The sequence below is a fragment of the Sturnira hondurensis genome, unplaced genomic scaffold, assembly GCF_014824575.4.
Source record: "Sturnira hondurensis isolate 20B ecotype Veracruz unplaced genomic scaffold, ASM1482457v3 Scaffold0017436, whole genome shotgun sequence".
NCBI classification, from domain to species: domain Eukaryota; kingdom Metazoa; phylum Chordata; class Mammalia; order Chiroptera; family Phyllostomidae; genus Sturnira; species Sturnira hondurensis.
The window spans coordinates 13,713,249-13,728,046 of NW_028090067.1; the positions used below are offsets into that span (position 1 = coordinate 13,713,249).

The 14,798-nt window shown below is 49.7% G+C and overlaps 1 protein-coding gene across 1 annotated transcript in view; it reads right to left on the minus strand.

The window, feature by feature from the left end:
* The window catches only part of LARGE1 (LARGE xylosyl- and glucuronyltransferase 1), a 448,405-nt gene that overhangs the window by 226,035 nt on the left and 207,572 nt on the right, over nucleotides 1-14,798 (minus strand). The window contains exon 4 of the mRNA XM_037068553.1: nucleotides 4,291-4,373. Coding sequence (XP_036924448.1) covers nucleotides 4,291-4,373 — 83 coding nt within the window. The remainder of the gene's footprint in view (nucleotides 1-4,290; nucleotides 4,374-14,798) is intronic.

The following is a 14,798-nucleotide window of genomic DNA, read 5'->3' on the forward strand; positions in this document are numbered from 1 at the left end:
CCCAGGCATATGCCCTGCCTGGGAATCGAACCTGTGATGTTTCAGTTTGCAGGATGACACTCAACGCACTGAGCCACACCAGCTGGGGCTTGACTTAACATCTTGATCCTCAGCTTTATCGCCAGTGGAATGAGGACGATAACAGTATTCACCTCAAAGAGGCATATGAGCATAAAATGCATTAATACCTGAAAAGCAGTAGGAACAGTGCCTGATACATTTGCATGGGTTACATAAATAAAATGCAGAGATGTTTTACATAGATCATCTCATCTGATATTCAAAACAGGCTCTTTGATGGCTTGGGGAACAAGCCAAAGCTGCAAGAAATAGTGACTCGCCTAGGGCCACCGGGCTCAGAGATGGCCAGACCAGAACCATAATCTAGCTCTGTTTGTTTTGTTCAAATCCTAGATTCCTCCCTTCACATCCTGGAAACTGCTTCTATGATAAGTTTAAGCCTGAATAAGCAATAAGACGATCAGAAGCCAATACTGGTCACAAATAGGCTGTTTCATCCTCCATCGTCTTCAGGGGAGCGAGCGCAGTTAAACTGAAAAAACAAACCAGCTGCGTGATTGCGGAGTGAGGGATGCGCCCAGCCTCTCCCGGCCAGCAGGGCTGTAGAGTGTGAGAGTGACTAGATCATCCTAGCAAGCAAGTATTAAATCTTTACAAGCTGGCCAACCTTCCTGCCCAGGAGGTAAACACTTAAGTTACTAAATAAATATCTCCTTTCTCTGCTCACCAAAAGCTCGGTTTCCTGGAGGAGCAGCTATATTTCCCAGTTTATCTGCAGTTGGGATGGGGGTTACAGGCATTCCCCCAATTCTCCTTTAAACGCCTTTCCACCTAGGTGACGAAAACATATATCGTGCTATTTTCTATTAAATAAACTTTTGCTCACATATGTTTTATATTCGTTTTCTTTCTCATCCATTTTTCTGTCACCATAGAGGCTGCAAAATGAGATGGCCAAAAATAAATGTGAAGCGACAACAAAAGATTGCCACCAACCACGACGTGCAAAAATGCCATTTTTTATTGATTTTCTGCTGGTCTTTCACTGCCCCTTCCCCCGTATTCCCACCATGTATATATATATGTGGATGCACACAACATACATGTTCATAGAGTGGAATGATATTATACATGTTTTTGAATTATACTGTCACTTACTTTGTATCATAAACTGTTTTTGTTTATGTTATGACATACTTTTGAAACCAACTGAGAACATGGTTTACTCTAAGAGGATGTTCCATTTATTTAATCTTACTATTTCTAAGCGTTGTTCTAATTTTTATAATTATAAGTAGTATTTCATAAAAGCCTTTTTGTAGTTAGGATTATCCTTTTAAGAGAGAGCCTGTAATGTAGTCATATAGGGTCATGGTGTTGGACATAATACTCTGACATTTCTTTCCCCCCCAAATTCTCAGAGCAGTTTTCGGTGTGGGCACCTGTGTGTACGAGCGCTCACATCCCTCTTTTGCTATCTTTCAAAACACAGCCCGCCTGCTGTCGCTAGGTGAACTGCAGAAGCAAAATTGAGTCTATCTCACAAAGCAAGCCTTCAATACAGAAAGTGCTGAAAATCTTGTCTGGAAACTAAATCTAATTACACTAATTCACAGCGAAATCCAAAGGAGGCATCCTGGCCCACTGTTACTCTATTATTTTTAACATTAGAAAGCGTCTGTGTTTGTCGAAGTGTTTTATCATCATGTATTTGTTAATCCCCATCATGAGCATTGGAAGCAATGAAGCTATTTATAGCTGGACTTTCTGGGCTGGAAATCTTTCAAAAGTCCTATTGTCTCCATAGCTAAGCTCACTGGCACCATCATTATCAATTTATACAATGATTCTCATTTGTAGAATTTCATGGATGGGAGGGAGAGAAGAGGTTATCCGGTTCAAAAAGATCAAGATGTCGCTGGCGTGGGGCACAGAATTTTCACAGCACGTCCTAAGAATCTGCTTTCTTCTCCAGTCCCCATGCCTCCATGAAACTGCGGCATGCCATCAGCCGCGGACGATGAAACTCCTGCTCTTTCTAAATTTAACATCCTTGTGCTTCACTGTCACCACAGAGTGGAAGTTTGCATTCGATGGAATTCTTACAACTACGACAACTGTTGGAATTAATGTGACTTGTAGCTAACGCAACAGCAACAATACTGACAACCAACACACCAGCAGAAGTTTCCGTGACCTGATAACTGGCCATAATTGAGAAATACATAACTGATGACCTGTAATCATGCAAACACACTTCTCTAAACAGTGGGCTTTGTCTTCAGTTGAGGAGGGCCCAAGTTCTTTGGTGGAGACAAGAACTGAATACATAAAAGGCTGAAAACCACTCAACTAATTCAATGCTTAGCCTCCAAAATGCCTGGTTTCAAGTGACGGATGAAGGCTGCAGAACCACAGGGAGTCTCGAAGGCAGTGGGAGCGATGGGTGTGTGGGAAGGGCGCCTCCCCTCCAGTCAGGAGACAGAGGGTGGAACCCCTCGCCAATCCCATCTCCTCCTCACTGACCAAGGAGGAGGAAGAGAGAGCCCCACCCCAGAGAGCATTCCGTTAAGGGGTTGCCTGCTTCTCCCAACCCCCTTCCAAGGGGCAGTGAATCTGGTGTTCGGCTGACCTGCTGTCTGACTGCAGGCACAGATGGAGGCCCAGGTTTGTAGTGACCTCACCCATGCTACATGGTCTGTGTGACCGGGTAAAGAGATTCAGTTCTCTCCCCTTGACAAGGAGAAGTCAATGAAAGCTTTTAAGAAATCAGTTTGGCCCGTCTGAAATATCACGCAGGCATTAGAGGGAATGGATCTGGGGAGATGGGAAGGACGAGTGGCCGTGAGAGACTCTGTGCCTGAACTCAGCCGGGCACCGTGGGGAGGGACAGGAAACAGTGGGATGGAAAAATGTGTTCAAGAAAGATCCTGGAGGCACTGATAATGGATGGGCTGGTCGGGGGACTGAACCCAAGATGAACCCCATTTCCTGCAGGCGTGGCAGGTCTTGGGCATCCACCATCCCTCCTATCTCTGCAGGCAGTTGGATTCGAGTCTAAAACTTTCCATTGATCCGTTCGGTTGCAATCGGAGCTTTTCATGACTACTCCTACTGCTTGAGACCCTTCTGGAACCTGACTCGGTCATGTGATCCATTCCCATACTGTTGGCTACCACTTCGGAGAAGCTTCATCCAAACTCTTGGTAAGATATTTTGACCAGAGCCAAGGCACTGGCTGGAACTGGAGACTCAGGTCTGGATATACCCTAAGTAGGCTGAGATATCAACCCAAACAGTGAGGGCACAGAAGAAAGGCCATGGATAAGTAGAGGCAAACACCAGGAACTTCACGGGGACAAGCGATGACTCAGAAAGGCAGTGTCATTCCCAGGAGGGAGACAAATCTACCTTTTGTCCAGGGGGCCCACGAGGGCCCACGAGGGCCATGGATATCATCTACAGGTGGGCAATTTTCACTTTAATAAAAGGTAGGACCTTCCTCATGGTCAGAAGTGCCCAGAGGTGGGGGAAGGAGTAAACAACTTATTTTAGGTGTTTACCAGAAAAGAATAAACAACTTATTTTAGCTTGCTAGGGCTGCCCTAGCAAAATATCACAGAATGGATACAAAATACCACACATGGAGTGGCTTAAATAATCGAAATTTATTTCTCACACTTCTGGAGGCTGAAGTCCAAGATCAAGGTGTTGGCCAGGCTGGCTTCTTCTGAGGCCTCTTCTCTTAGTTTGTAGGTGCCATCTTCTCCACATGTTCTCACGTGGTCTTCACACAGTGGGTGTCTGTGTCCTAATCTCTTCTTATAAAGACACCAGTCACACTGAATAAGGACCCAGCCTACTGGACTTCATCTTAATTGAATTACCTCCTTCAGGATCCTATCTCCAAAATTTGGTCACATTCTGTGGTACTGGGGGTTAAAACTCCAACAAATAAAGTTTGGGTGGAGGCAGGGGGGGAAGGAAACACATACAACTCAGCCACAACCTGTCAACAGGGATGTGTCAACAGATCTCTGGTGACTGTCAGGCAAGGGAAGTATTGTGAAACAGCACCTAACTGCTGCGATTAAATATAAGTAACACAATAATCTCCCCAAGATCTCAGACAAAATTACATCTTCTCGGCAGCTTAACTGACTGTTGAGGAATGGTGCTCAGATTTAACCTTTCCCCATGGAAACACACACATGCACACACACACACACCAGCAGACACGCTCCAGCAGAATGCAACCATCACGCTCACCTGTGAAACAGGACAGACTTGACCAAGGTGACGACATCCCGACTGGCATTATATCCGGCGCAGACGATTGCAACATGGATTGTCTGAAAAGCAAACAAGAATGAGGAGAGCAGTTAGACCAATGGCAGAGGGCCTTCCCGGTGCTTCCAACCACATGACAAAGAAAAACTGTCCTTATTTCTCACTGGGATCATTAGAAAACAGAGAACAGAGGCTGCATCTCTGGAAAATAACTCGAGACAGTTTTATTAAGGCCTTTTTAATCGGTTTATGGAGCTATCATCATTTGGAAGCCATTAAGGCTCTTTTCAATTACATTTTGGGGACGAGAGAAACGGCGATTGGCTCAAATGAACAGTGAGTTCCCTGCCCCCAAGCTGGGAGACAATGACAGCTGGTAACAAGAGAGAAGAAAGAAATATGCCATGAAAGGATGAAGTGGCCACCAGGGATCTCCAACTGAGAAGAGAGGGCTCCGAGAGGTTGTGAAATGTTCTCACAAGATGTCTCAGGTAAAGGTCAACTTGGCAGGATGTCTGGGTCGCAGCTGGGATATCATTCAAAGAAGTGAAGACTGGAAGAACTGAAGGGAAGCTGGTGGGCCATCTCATCCAAGTAGTTAAGAGCATGGGCCCCAGAAGTGAGCGAATGAATCCTGGCTCTGTCCTTTAACCCAAGGTGACTCTGCAAAAGTGGTAGTGTCAGGTGACTCTCTGTCACATAAGGGGCATGACACACATCTTGCAGAATATCATGGAGTATGTGAGGGGATGACACCGAGGACAGGACATGGTGCTCGGCACACTGCATTCCAATCATAGCACCGTTGTCCTGGAGACCTGACCTTACCCAATGGAGTGAGTGCCTTGGCACCTCGGTGTGCTGGCATGGACTCCAGGCGACAAAAACACCCACCTCTCCAAGCCCTCCAGGCTACCCCAGGCTTGGCCACCTTCTGCTACCAGCAATGTTTCCTATTTATGGTACCCCCCTGGCACCATACTGGTATTAGTTTCCATAACAGAATGAATGGGCCACAACTTGACAAACATCGGAAAGGGCTGCTCTAGGGCGCCCCCTACAGGAACCATCCAGCCTCTCCCAAAACAGTTCCAGGGATGGAGGGGTCAAGCTTCTCATGCTGTCTCATTTACAAAGCACAGCCTTCCTAGCCTCGACACCTGCCTCCTGACCCCACTACGACCTGTTCAGTCCTGGGAGGACCACAGAATGAGCATGTCCCCTTTGGCACCCAATACTTCAATTAAAGGGAGGGTTCTTGACGGGCGCCTCTTCATTTTCACAACCACCCACAGCCCTTCCTCCCATGGTGTCACTTCCAGACTCCCTGTTCCCCTAAAGGGCCGCTTCAGAATGCAGTTCTAATACCCTGGTCGTTCCCACACAGGCTCTGAGGACAAGGACACCCCTCACCTGAGACACCACCAAGGGAAGTCTAACCATCCCGGGGACGAGCCATCCAACAGTTCCAAACACACTTCCATGACCTCTTCAATTCCAATGGCCTTCCCACCTCCTGGGCCACAAACTCTCAGTGCCAGAAGCTGAACCTTAGCTATGCCCAGACCCTTGCCGTCTCAGAAGTCCTGAAATCATGGGCTCCCCACCCCTGCGGGGTTCTCAGAGTCTCGCGCCCACGACACCTGCTCCTTGTGCTCACAGAGAGTCCCTTTCTGTGCTATCACTACTCACCTGAGTGGCCATCGTCTCACGGTACTCTTGGCTCCCTTACATCGTCACCCCCACACTTAACATGCAACGCCCCACCCCTGAACCAGGGCTGCAGGGTCCCTCCTCCACACCTGTACCTGGGAATCAAGCAGGAAACTGAGGGAGGCGAGAGAAGAACAGTAAGACTGATGAGAACTAATATGCACTGAGCAAATAAATCACTATATTCTAAGTCCTGTGCTTAATTCTTTAGACAGATTAACAGATTTAAGTCTCATGGTTGGATGGGACAGGTAGAGCATTATTATTTCAGAATTACAGATCAGCAAACGCAGGCTTAGCGAGGTGAGATTCGGATTCAGGAACGGAGAATCTGAACCCCAAGGGCACACCAGAAACACCCAAAAGATTGTTGAAATAGCCCCTGTGTCCTGGCCCCACCTGAGACCAATGAACTCACAACCTCTGATAGGTTTACGGACCCTAAATGACTCTGCTGAAGGTGCTGGCTCTCAACAGAGGTTAATGCAGTCCCCTGTCCCCCTGGAACATGTGGACAATGCCTGGAGACATTTTTGGTTGTCGCTCTTGGGGATGTGCCAACCCCAGGGAGAGGCCAGGGACGAGGCTCAACATTTTGCCAGGCGCAGGACAGCCCTCACAGCAAAGAATGAGCCTGCCCGAAAGGTCAGCAGTGCTGCCGTTAGAAACCTTCTTAGGAAGGAGGAAGTTGGTTAGGAGGACCTCAGCTCCCATGGGGAACAACGCTGCCTCTTCTCAGTCTAATTTATGCTTCGCTTCTTGACCTGTAAGATGAAGGCGCCAACCCTCATCTTGGCAAAATGTCCCAGAAAGACCAAAATGCAGATGCGACTGTCACCATTTACATCACAAAGAAATGGTAAGCGCTTACACCCAGGAAGGGGTCAAGAGCGGGTAAGAGCGCGCTGAATCGGGCTCTGTGGAAGTAGAAATATTTAAACATGAGGCCTCTGAGATATCAAACTTTACCTTGGTTTCAGGGTTCGGGGACTTTTAAAAATAGGCCCATTAAATGTAACTATAGCCACGTAGCCTCAAATATGTTACGTAATTTTCCATCTCTTTCTTTTCATCTGCTACACCTACCATCCCGGGTAAATCCGTCGCCCGGAGCCCTAGCAGCCGCTCCCTGTTACCCAGGAGAGCGGGAAGTCCAAGGGCCATGAACGTGCTTTGGGAAGAGTTTGGGGTGGTCCCAGATCTCGGAGGTGCGGAAATGAACGACAAGAGTGGGCAGGGGGTGGGGAGAGTAGGGGAAGGGGACGGATGGCCCTTGAAGAACAGGGTCACAAACATGGTCTCACCATGACACCTTTGGATCTTCAAGCTATAAAGTCCAGGTTTTCCTTTCTCACCGTGGTGGCTTAAAGACGGCCCCAGGTACTTGGACACTCCTCCCATCAGAGGGAAGTGTCTAAATATCGGATTCCGTGACCACTGGCCTGCTTATCAAGCCTTTCCCCCTATATCTGTAGATGTCACACGTGCCTTCATTGGTGACAAAGGCTGGGTAGGTGGGGGGATGATCTTATTTACTCCTCTAGACTCCTTCTCTGCACCTTCCCCAGCTTGCTGTGTGCCCAAGAGCCTGGCCTTTATAGACTGAAATGCTGGGTTCCTATAGTGTCTGGATTCTGGCTAAATTTGGTCAAAGAAGGGCAGGAGGAAGGGGCGGCCAGGCTCCCCTGCTCCTGTCAGGGGCCCTCCCCTCCCACTCTTCCAGTTCTTGCTGGGTTCCCAAGGCCCCCACCTCCCACCCCTCCCCTGGGATTTGCAGTGACTCCTCAGGGAGCTTGGCAACCCTCGCTGGTTTCCCTCCGCACGGCCCATGCCTCCGGCCCTGCGTTAAACCCCCCACACCTTTTAAGCGGGCTGTGCTCCCCGAGCACCTCTGGTGACCTTTCCTCAGCTTCCCATTTGTCCTGGTGGCTGGAAGGGAAGCCCAGAAGACTTAGAAGCCTACATATATCTCGTGCTTATCCCTAAAGAGAAACAAAGCAGGAGGGCACCAAGGTGCCCAACTTAAAAATGTGTAATTGGAGTTATACATTGGAAGGAGATCAACAAAGATCTCAGACACATGGACTGCAAGGCTCTTTCTAAGGAGGCCCATATAGGCTCCTGGTCCTTCCCCGGAGCCCGGAGTCAGGGGCCCTGCACACCTGGCACATCTGGAAGCTGCCCCTGAACCCTAGGTTGGAGAGCGCCATTGCTGTGAACCAGGGACATTCCCAGGGCCACTGGGGTCAGGGAGCGACTTCTGCTTTTAGGACCTGCAGGAGGAATTCAGGTGTGACGAGCATTTTTTGGAGTTTCCAACATGACAGAAAAATATCCCCCAGCATTGTTTTCTCATATATGCATATAATCGTTGCCCTGAAAAAAATTCAGACCAAACTAAGAGGTGGCAGGCAAGAGGCAGCCCAGCCCTGCTGCCTTGGCCGCACTATCAGCAGAGACCGAAAGGCCTGGTATACACCCTTCTGGGCATTCTGCCTGGGGGCGCGATGCAGGAAAAGCATCTCCTACCAGGTGTGGGGGAGAGGGGAAGCCCCCTTAAAAACTGCAGAAAGTGAGGCCCAGTCCAGATTCTGGACCGCAGCTCCAGATTCCGGTGCTGGAGGCAGGGCCTCCCACAGGACGGCTGCTGCCCGGTGGCAGCTGGGAGAGGCACGGAGCTGGGGACAGAAGCAGGAACGAGTCAGTGAAGAAAACCAGTAAGAGTCAAGAGACCGAGGTTTGAGCTGCAACTTCAAAGCCGAGTTGCCCTACGACCTTGGAGCAGCCTCACTGGCCCATCTGTAAAATAGGGATAAAAATGGGCACTCTATTAGTGGCTGTGAGGATCAGACAGTGGAGAGCCAGAAGGTGTGTGCACCCTGCGAGCCGCTGACTGTTGGTGTTTACTGGGTGTGCACACAGCTCGAGGAGACGGTGGCCTCACCTCCCTGCTGTAACTCGCCAGTTTTTCAGGACACACTACTACCCACCCTCAGGGGGCTGCTGAGGAACCAAAGTCCGTGGTTCTCAAACTTGAACATGCACCCGAGTCCCCGCCAGGCTATTAAAATGGAGTGCTGGGCCCCTCCCCGGAGCTTCTGAGGCAGGAGGTTAGGCGAGAGGCCGGTGGGGAGAGGCCGGAGGATTACCTGCGTCCGGGCGATGCTGATGCTGCGTGGCCGGGGTCCACACTTGGAGAACCACTGCTCTGTCTAAAGCCCTCTGAGGAGGGTCTCTGATAAAAACTCAAGAGCTGTTGGCTGTGATTATGTTGAGAGGGTCTGAGGGGTTTCACAGAGCCTATTTCCAACACCTTTTCTGCAGACAACACCACTTGCCCCTTCGCTTGCAGAAAACAAGTGGTAGTAGCACTGATCCGCATGCTCTCCTGTCTGGGAATTTCTGGCTCTTTGGGGTGAGGAAAGGGCAAAGGGATGGAGGCTTCCACTGTGCAAGGAATGAAGCCCTGGAAATGAGGAGAGCTGATGGCCACCCCAGCCCTGCCTCGGGCCAGCTGGGTGAGCGGGGCCAAGTTACCTACCCTCTCTGATCCTTAGGGAGTCCTTTGTAAAGGGAGGGATTTATTATTGCTGTACAGAGTTTTCCTAACACCCAAGGTTTTCCAAAGTTCAAGATGAAGGAGGAGAGACACAGAACAGGTAAGTACCTTGTCCAAGGTCCCGTGCCTCAGCCAACTGGTGACAAATGGGTTGAATTCAGAGTCTTGCCTGTAAACCTACACACCCTGGCTCACTAGAGCACATATGTAACTATTAACATTTTTAAATAGTGCCACTAATGTGTCCTTTAAAATCATTTTACAAACCTTTACTAGTGGTGCCTACAAATCTTAGGCACCTCTACTCTCCTGGGAAACTACCAACAGAGTTCTACTTATTCCAGATACTGAATCATGGACCCAAAACACAGAATTCACTCAGCCTTATAGGAATCAGGAGGCACCTCCCAACTGCAGTGGAAGCCAAAGCCCCAGGGGCTCAGCCAGGGGCAGGTGGGCTGCATAGGCTACAGGGCCCACCGTGAGGAGAGGATGGGCTGAACTTCCAGGTGTGACCCCAAGGCAAGGCCCAATAATAAACGAGCAAGAGCAGAAGACCCACCCAGCATTCTCCATCCTGCATATTCCTGGCCTGCTCTAGGACTGATTCGCTCGTGTTATGAAGAATATCCCAGTCTGAGGAATCAGAAAAACAAACGTTTCATGGAAAGCACACGAACAAGTGAGACTGACCTGGAGTCAACAGCAGTCTAATGGGCAGAGTGGACCCATGTTTGGGGTAGGTGGGTTGTCCAAATGAGGCCTGGTACGGATCCACCATGGCCGCCATGTGTTACACTCCTCCCTGTGGGGCCTCTCGGTGACTGGCCTGACAGCTGACACACATGAACCAAACACTCAATCACTCTACAAAGAGGATTGAGTGCCTACTGCACAACTGACCACCTACTGCCCGCTCAGTTGTGGGTGCTGGTGGTGTAGCCGTGAGCCAGCGAGACCAAACCCTTGCCCTTGCCATGGGAGTAAATAGTTTACTTGGGGGACGTGTGTGTGGGTGGTGGGTAAGGCTGAGATTTTAAAGTGAGCTTATCTGGCAGCCATCCCTGAGAGGGGACCTGGGAACGCAAATGTGAAGGGAGGAAATGAGCCTTTCAGGTCTCCAGGCAGAGTGCACCAGGCAGGGAGCAGTGCATGGTAGTCAGTGGGCTCTGGGACCACGGAGGAGCCTGGGCTGCCTGGACAGAGGCAGTGAGGGCGAGCTGAGGGGGGACCAGAGGGGCCAAGGAGGCTGACCCTGAGTCCTCACGGGCGTTTGGAAGAACCTGCCTTTTCTGCTATGTGAGCAGAGCAGCCACTGGAGAGCTCAGAGCTGAAAATGGCATGATCTGACTTTTATTTTAAAAGGCTCACTCAAGATGCCAGTTGAGAACGGACGTTTTGTGCGTGGCATGCGTGGGAGGTAGGGGAGCAGGCAAGGAAACAGAGAACAGTCCAGAAGTTACTGCAATAAGCCAAGTGTGGTGGATGCTGCCCAATGCCCCTTCGATGGGGTCCATGTGGCTCGCTGCGTGGAGGAAAAGTTGTGAGGCCATGAGTTGTCACAACTACAGGAACTACCTGGAGACAGCAAGCCATCTTTCCAAGGTCAGCCCCTTTCTGGGGGGACCACATCCAATAAAACCCACAGAACCCTCGGGTGCCAGCCCCCTGGACACACCTTTGTAGGCAGTGTACGTGAGAAACTCCACCTCGGGGCGTGCTTCATGGCACTGTAAGCAAGAGGTGATGTACTGTAGGACAGGGTGGTAGTGGAGGAGGTGAGAAAAGGCCAGGTGGTGTATCTTCTGAAATCTCTCGTGATTGCTCTGCAGTTGGCTTCCCCAGTGGAGGAAGCAGAATATCACGGCATCGAGATTTACGGCCTGCGGTGAGGATGAGGAGCCACTGTGCACTGTAGCTGAGAGTACAAAACGGTGCAGCCACCACAGTACAGGGCAGGGTGTCAAACTCGTTTTCACCGGGGGCCACATCAGCCTTGCGGTTGCCTTCAAAGGGCCGAATGTAATTTCAACTCCTTAACGGTTGAGGAGGAGTTACATTTATACAGTCCTAAAATTCTTTTCGGCCCTCTGGAGGCAACCACGAGGCTGATGTGGCCCCCAGTGAAAATGAGTGCGACACCCCTGGTGCGGGGTATAATGGTTCCTGGAAAACTTAAAATAGAATTTTGATATGGCCCAGCAAGCCCACATTTAGAGATGGATTTTACGTAGTCTCAAAAGACACCGAAAGCAGGATGTGCAAGAGATATTTGCACACCCCTGTTCATAGCAGCACTATTCACGGAGAAGGGGAAACAACCCAGATGTGCACTGTCGGATGAGCGGACAAACAAACCCTGCGTATGATGTAAATGTACGATTGTTCAGCTTTAAAAGGGAAGGAAATCCTGTCACGTGCTGCAGCTTGCATGAACTTGGAGGACACTGTGCTGAGTGAGATAAGCCAGTCACTTCAGGGCAAACGCGGAGTGCTCTATCCCACTTCTGTGAGCCGCCTGAAGTCCCAAATTCAGAGACAGAAAGTAGACCAGTGACTGCCAGGCAGCAGGGGGCGGGGGGGAGTGGAAGAAGACTTGCTTCACGGTGACAGGGTTTCAGTTTTGCACGATGAGAAAGTGCCGAAGGTNGGAAGGAAATCCTGTCACGTGCTGCAGCTTGCATGAACTTGGAGGACACTGTGCTGAGTGAGATAAGCCAGTCACTTCAGGGCAAACGCGGAGTGCTCTATCCCACTTCTGTGAGCCGCCTGAAGTCCCAAATTCAGAGACAGAAAGTAGACCAGTGACTGCCAGGCAGCAGGGGGCGAGGGGGGGGGGAGTGGAAGAGGACTTGCTTCACGTTGACAGGGTTTCAGTTTTGCACGATGAGAAAGTGCCGAAGGTCCCATCGCACCACAACGGGAATACACTTCACACTACTCATACTGTAGGCCTAAAAATGATTACAAGGGCACATTTCATGTTCTGTGGTTTCACCGGGCCACGGTTCAAAACCAAAGAGATTTACAGTGTGGATCTGCGCTTTTTAGCTACGTGGCCTCCATAAGCCTAAACCTTTCCATTTATAAAATCAGGACGATTAAAATGATTTCATGAGCTAACATACATAAAATGCAATGCCCGACACCTAATCCTCACACAGTAAGTGAAATCGGGTATAATTAGCTTCCTTACCCTCAACGGCCTGCCCCTGCCTTTCATGGGGCTTGCGCTCTCACCGAGCGCGGTGGGGTGACTAGCTAAGCTTCCTTATTTCTCAGTTTAGGGTGCACTGATGTACCACCTCACCTATCAAACGCCTTCCCGTCAGTGAAGATGTAACACCACCTACTGGAACCCCAGTTTCCTCGTCTATTAGAAAAAGGGGGTAATAATAAACACATCAGCTTCCAGGGCTGTTGGACGGATTGAGATGATTCATGCAAAGGCTTACAGCGTGGCGTCCTATACATAGGAGATACGTATCAGCTGCCATTATTATTATTATAAAAGTTTATGAAACGATAAGGCTCTACTTTCAAGGACTTGAGTGCTAAATATTCTAGGAAGTCAGGGCTCAGTCTCTTCCTTGTGCCCTCACGCCCACTCCCCATCACGTAAGAACCGGGACAGGCTCTGCCCCACTGAGGGAAGGAGGGCCTTTGGCTCTGCCAGTTCCCCCTGCTCCGTCCAATGCTGGCACTGTCTCTATCCTCGTCACATACAAAGGGGCAGAAAACACAGGAATGGGGAGGGGAGCCACCAGAATCATCCATCACCTGGGCCACGATCACGGCTACGGAAAATGAGGAGAGAACCGTCATTCTCCCCCCACTTTAGTTTCATCGTCTGTAAGAGAAGCTGGCTGCATCTTTACTTGTTTTTGGTTTGGGTACATTTTTTTTTAATGTGTGTTGTGTGCCCCTATTTTTTCCCTAAGATTTAGTTTAATTAAAAAATACAATAAATGTACATTTTCAAAAATTAAATTTATAGGAGAAAGCGATACAGATGAAAGCAGGCCCATTCAGGAGACTCAGACAGGAGGCTGCCAGAGATGGGGCCCCTGGCAATGGCCAGGGGGGGTGGCTAGCCCCCAAGAGTGTCCTCCCAGATTCCTGCCACCTGCTATTCACGGCCTTGTGTGAACTCTCCTACACTATCAGGGCTGACATGTATGACCAACAGAACTCGGCAGAAGCAATGGTATATAACAGAACGACCAAGGCTGGGTCATAAAAAAGAGTGCAGTTTCTGCCTTGCTCTGCTGAATTACTCCCTCCAGGAAAGCGAGCTGTCATGTGTGAGAACACTCAGTCCAGTGGAGACAATCAAGGAGCCCAGCGAAACAGGGGCTCCAGCCAGGCCAGCGTGCCACCTTGGGCACACAGCCTCCAGCCCCAACCAAGCCTACAGGTGACCACAGCCCCCGTGGGCATCTTCACTACAACCTCGTGGGAGACCTAGGGCCACAACCCTAACTACTCCTGGGTTTATCATTTCCAGGAGCTGTATGAGATACTAAATGCATATTGTTTGAAGCTGTTAAGTTTGGGGGATGACATTCAATGAGGCAATAAACACTAGAGCCAGAGAAGGTACCTAAGATACGGTGGGAGCCAGGACACCCTGAAATTACCGTGTAAGAAAACTTACTAGGCCTCCTCCATCTACGACATTTTCTAAGTTCAGGGCCTGCCATTGAGGGAAGATATCTTAGCAGATCTGCATCTTTGAAGGAGCCCCGAACATGACAAAGGAAGCCAACGAAGTATGAATTCAGATGTTATGACAGCATTATCCAACAGCAATGCGATATTACGGGAGGGTTGCGGGCCAACCCCTCCACTGCTGGGATGGTATGTGAAATCCTGGCAGATAAAGTACAAACAAGGAAAGAGATCAAACAGCCCAAAATACTGTGGGTTAGTTAGGGGCTCAGAGAAACGCAGGTGAGAGGTGACAAGTTTTATAAACATAAAGCCGAAAGCAAAATGGTAAATCCCTGCTGAGCTAACAAACGCAGCCGCAATCTGGAAGGCCATTTAAAACAACCCAGCTTCCTTAGAAAAGAGCAGACACATCCTTGTTCAGACCTACTGAGAAATAAGAGTGCTTGGAGAGCTGCTGTGCCACCCCCCTCCCCGTGTGAAAGACGACCCCTCTATCACAACTGGTCACCTGACGCCTTCTGAAGTGAGGCACCTGCCAGGC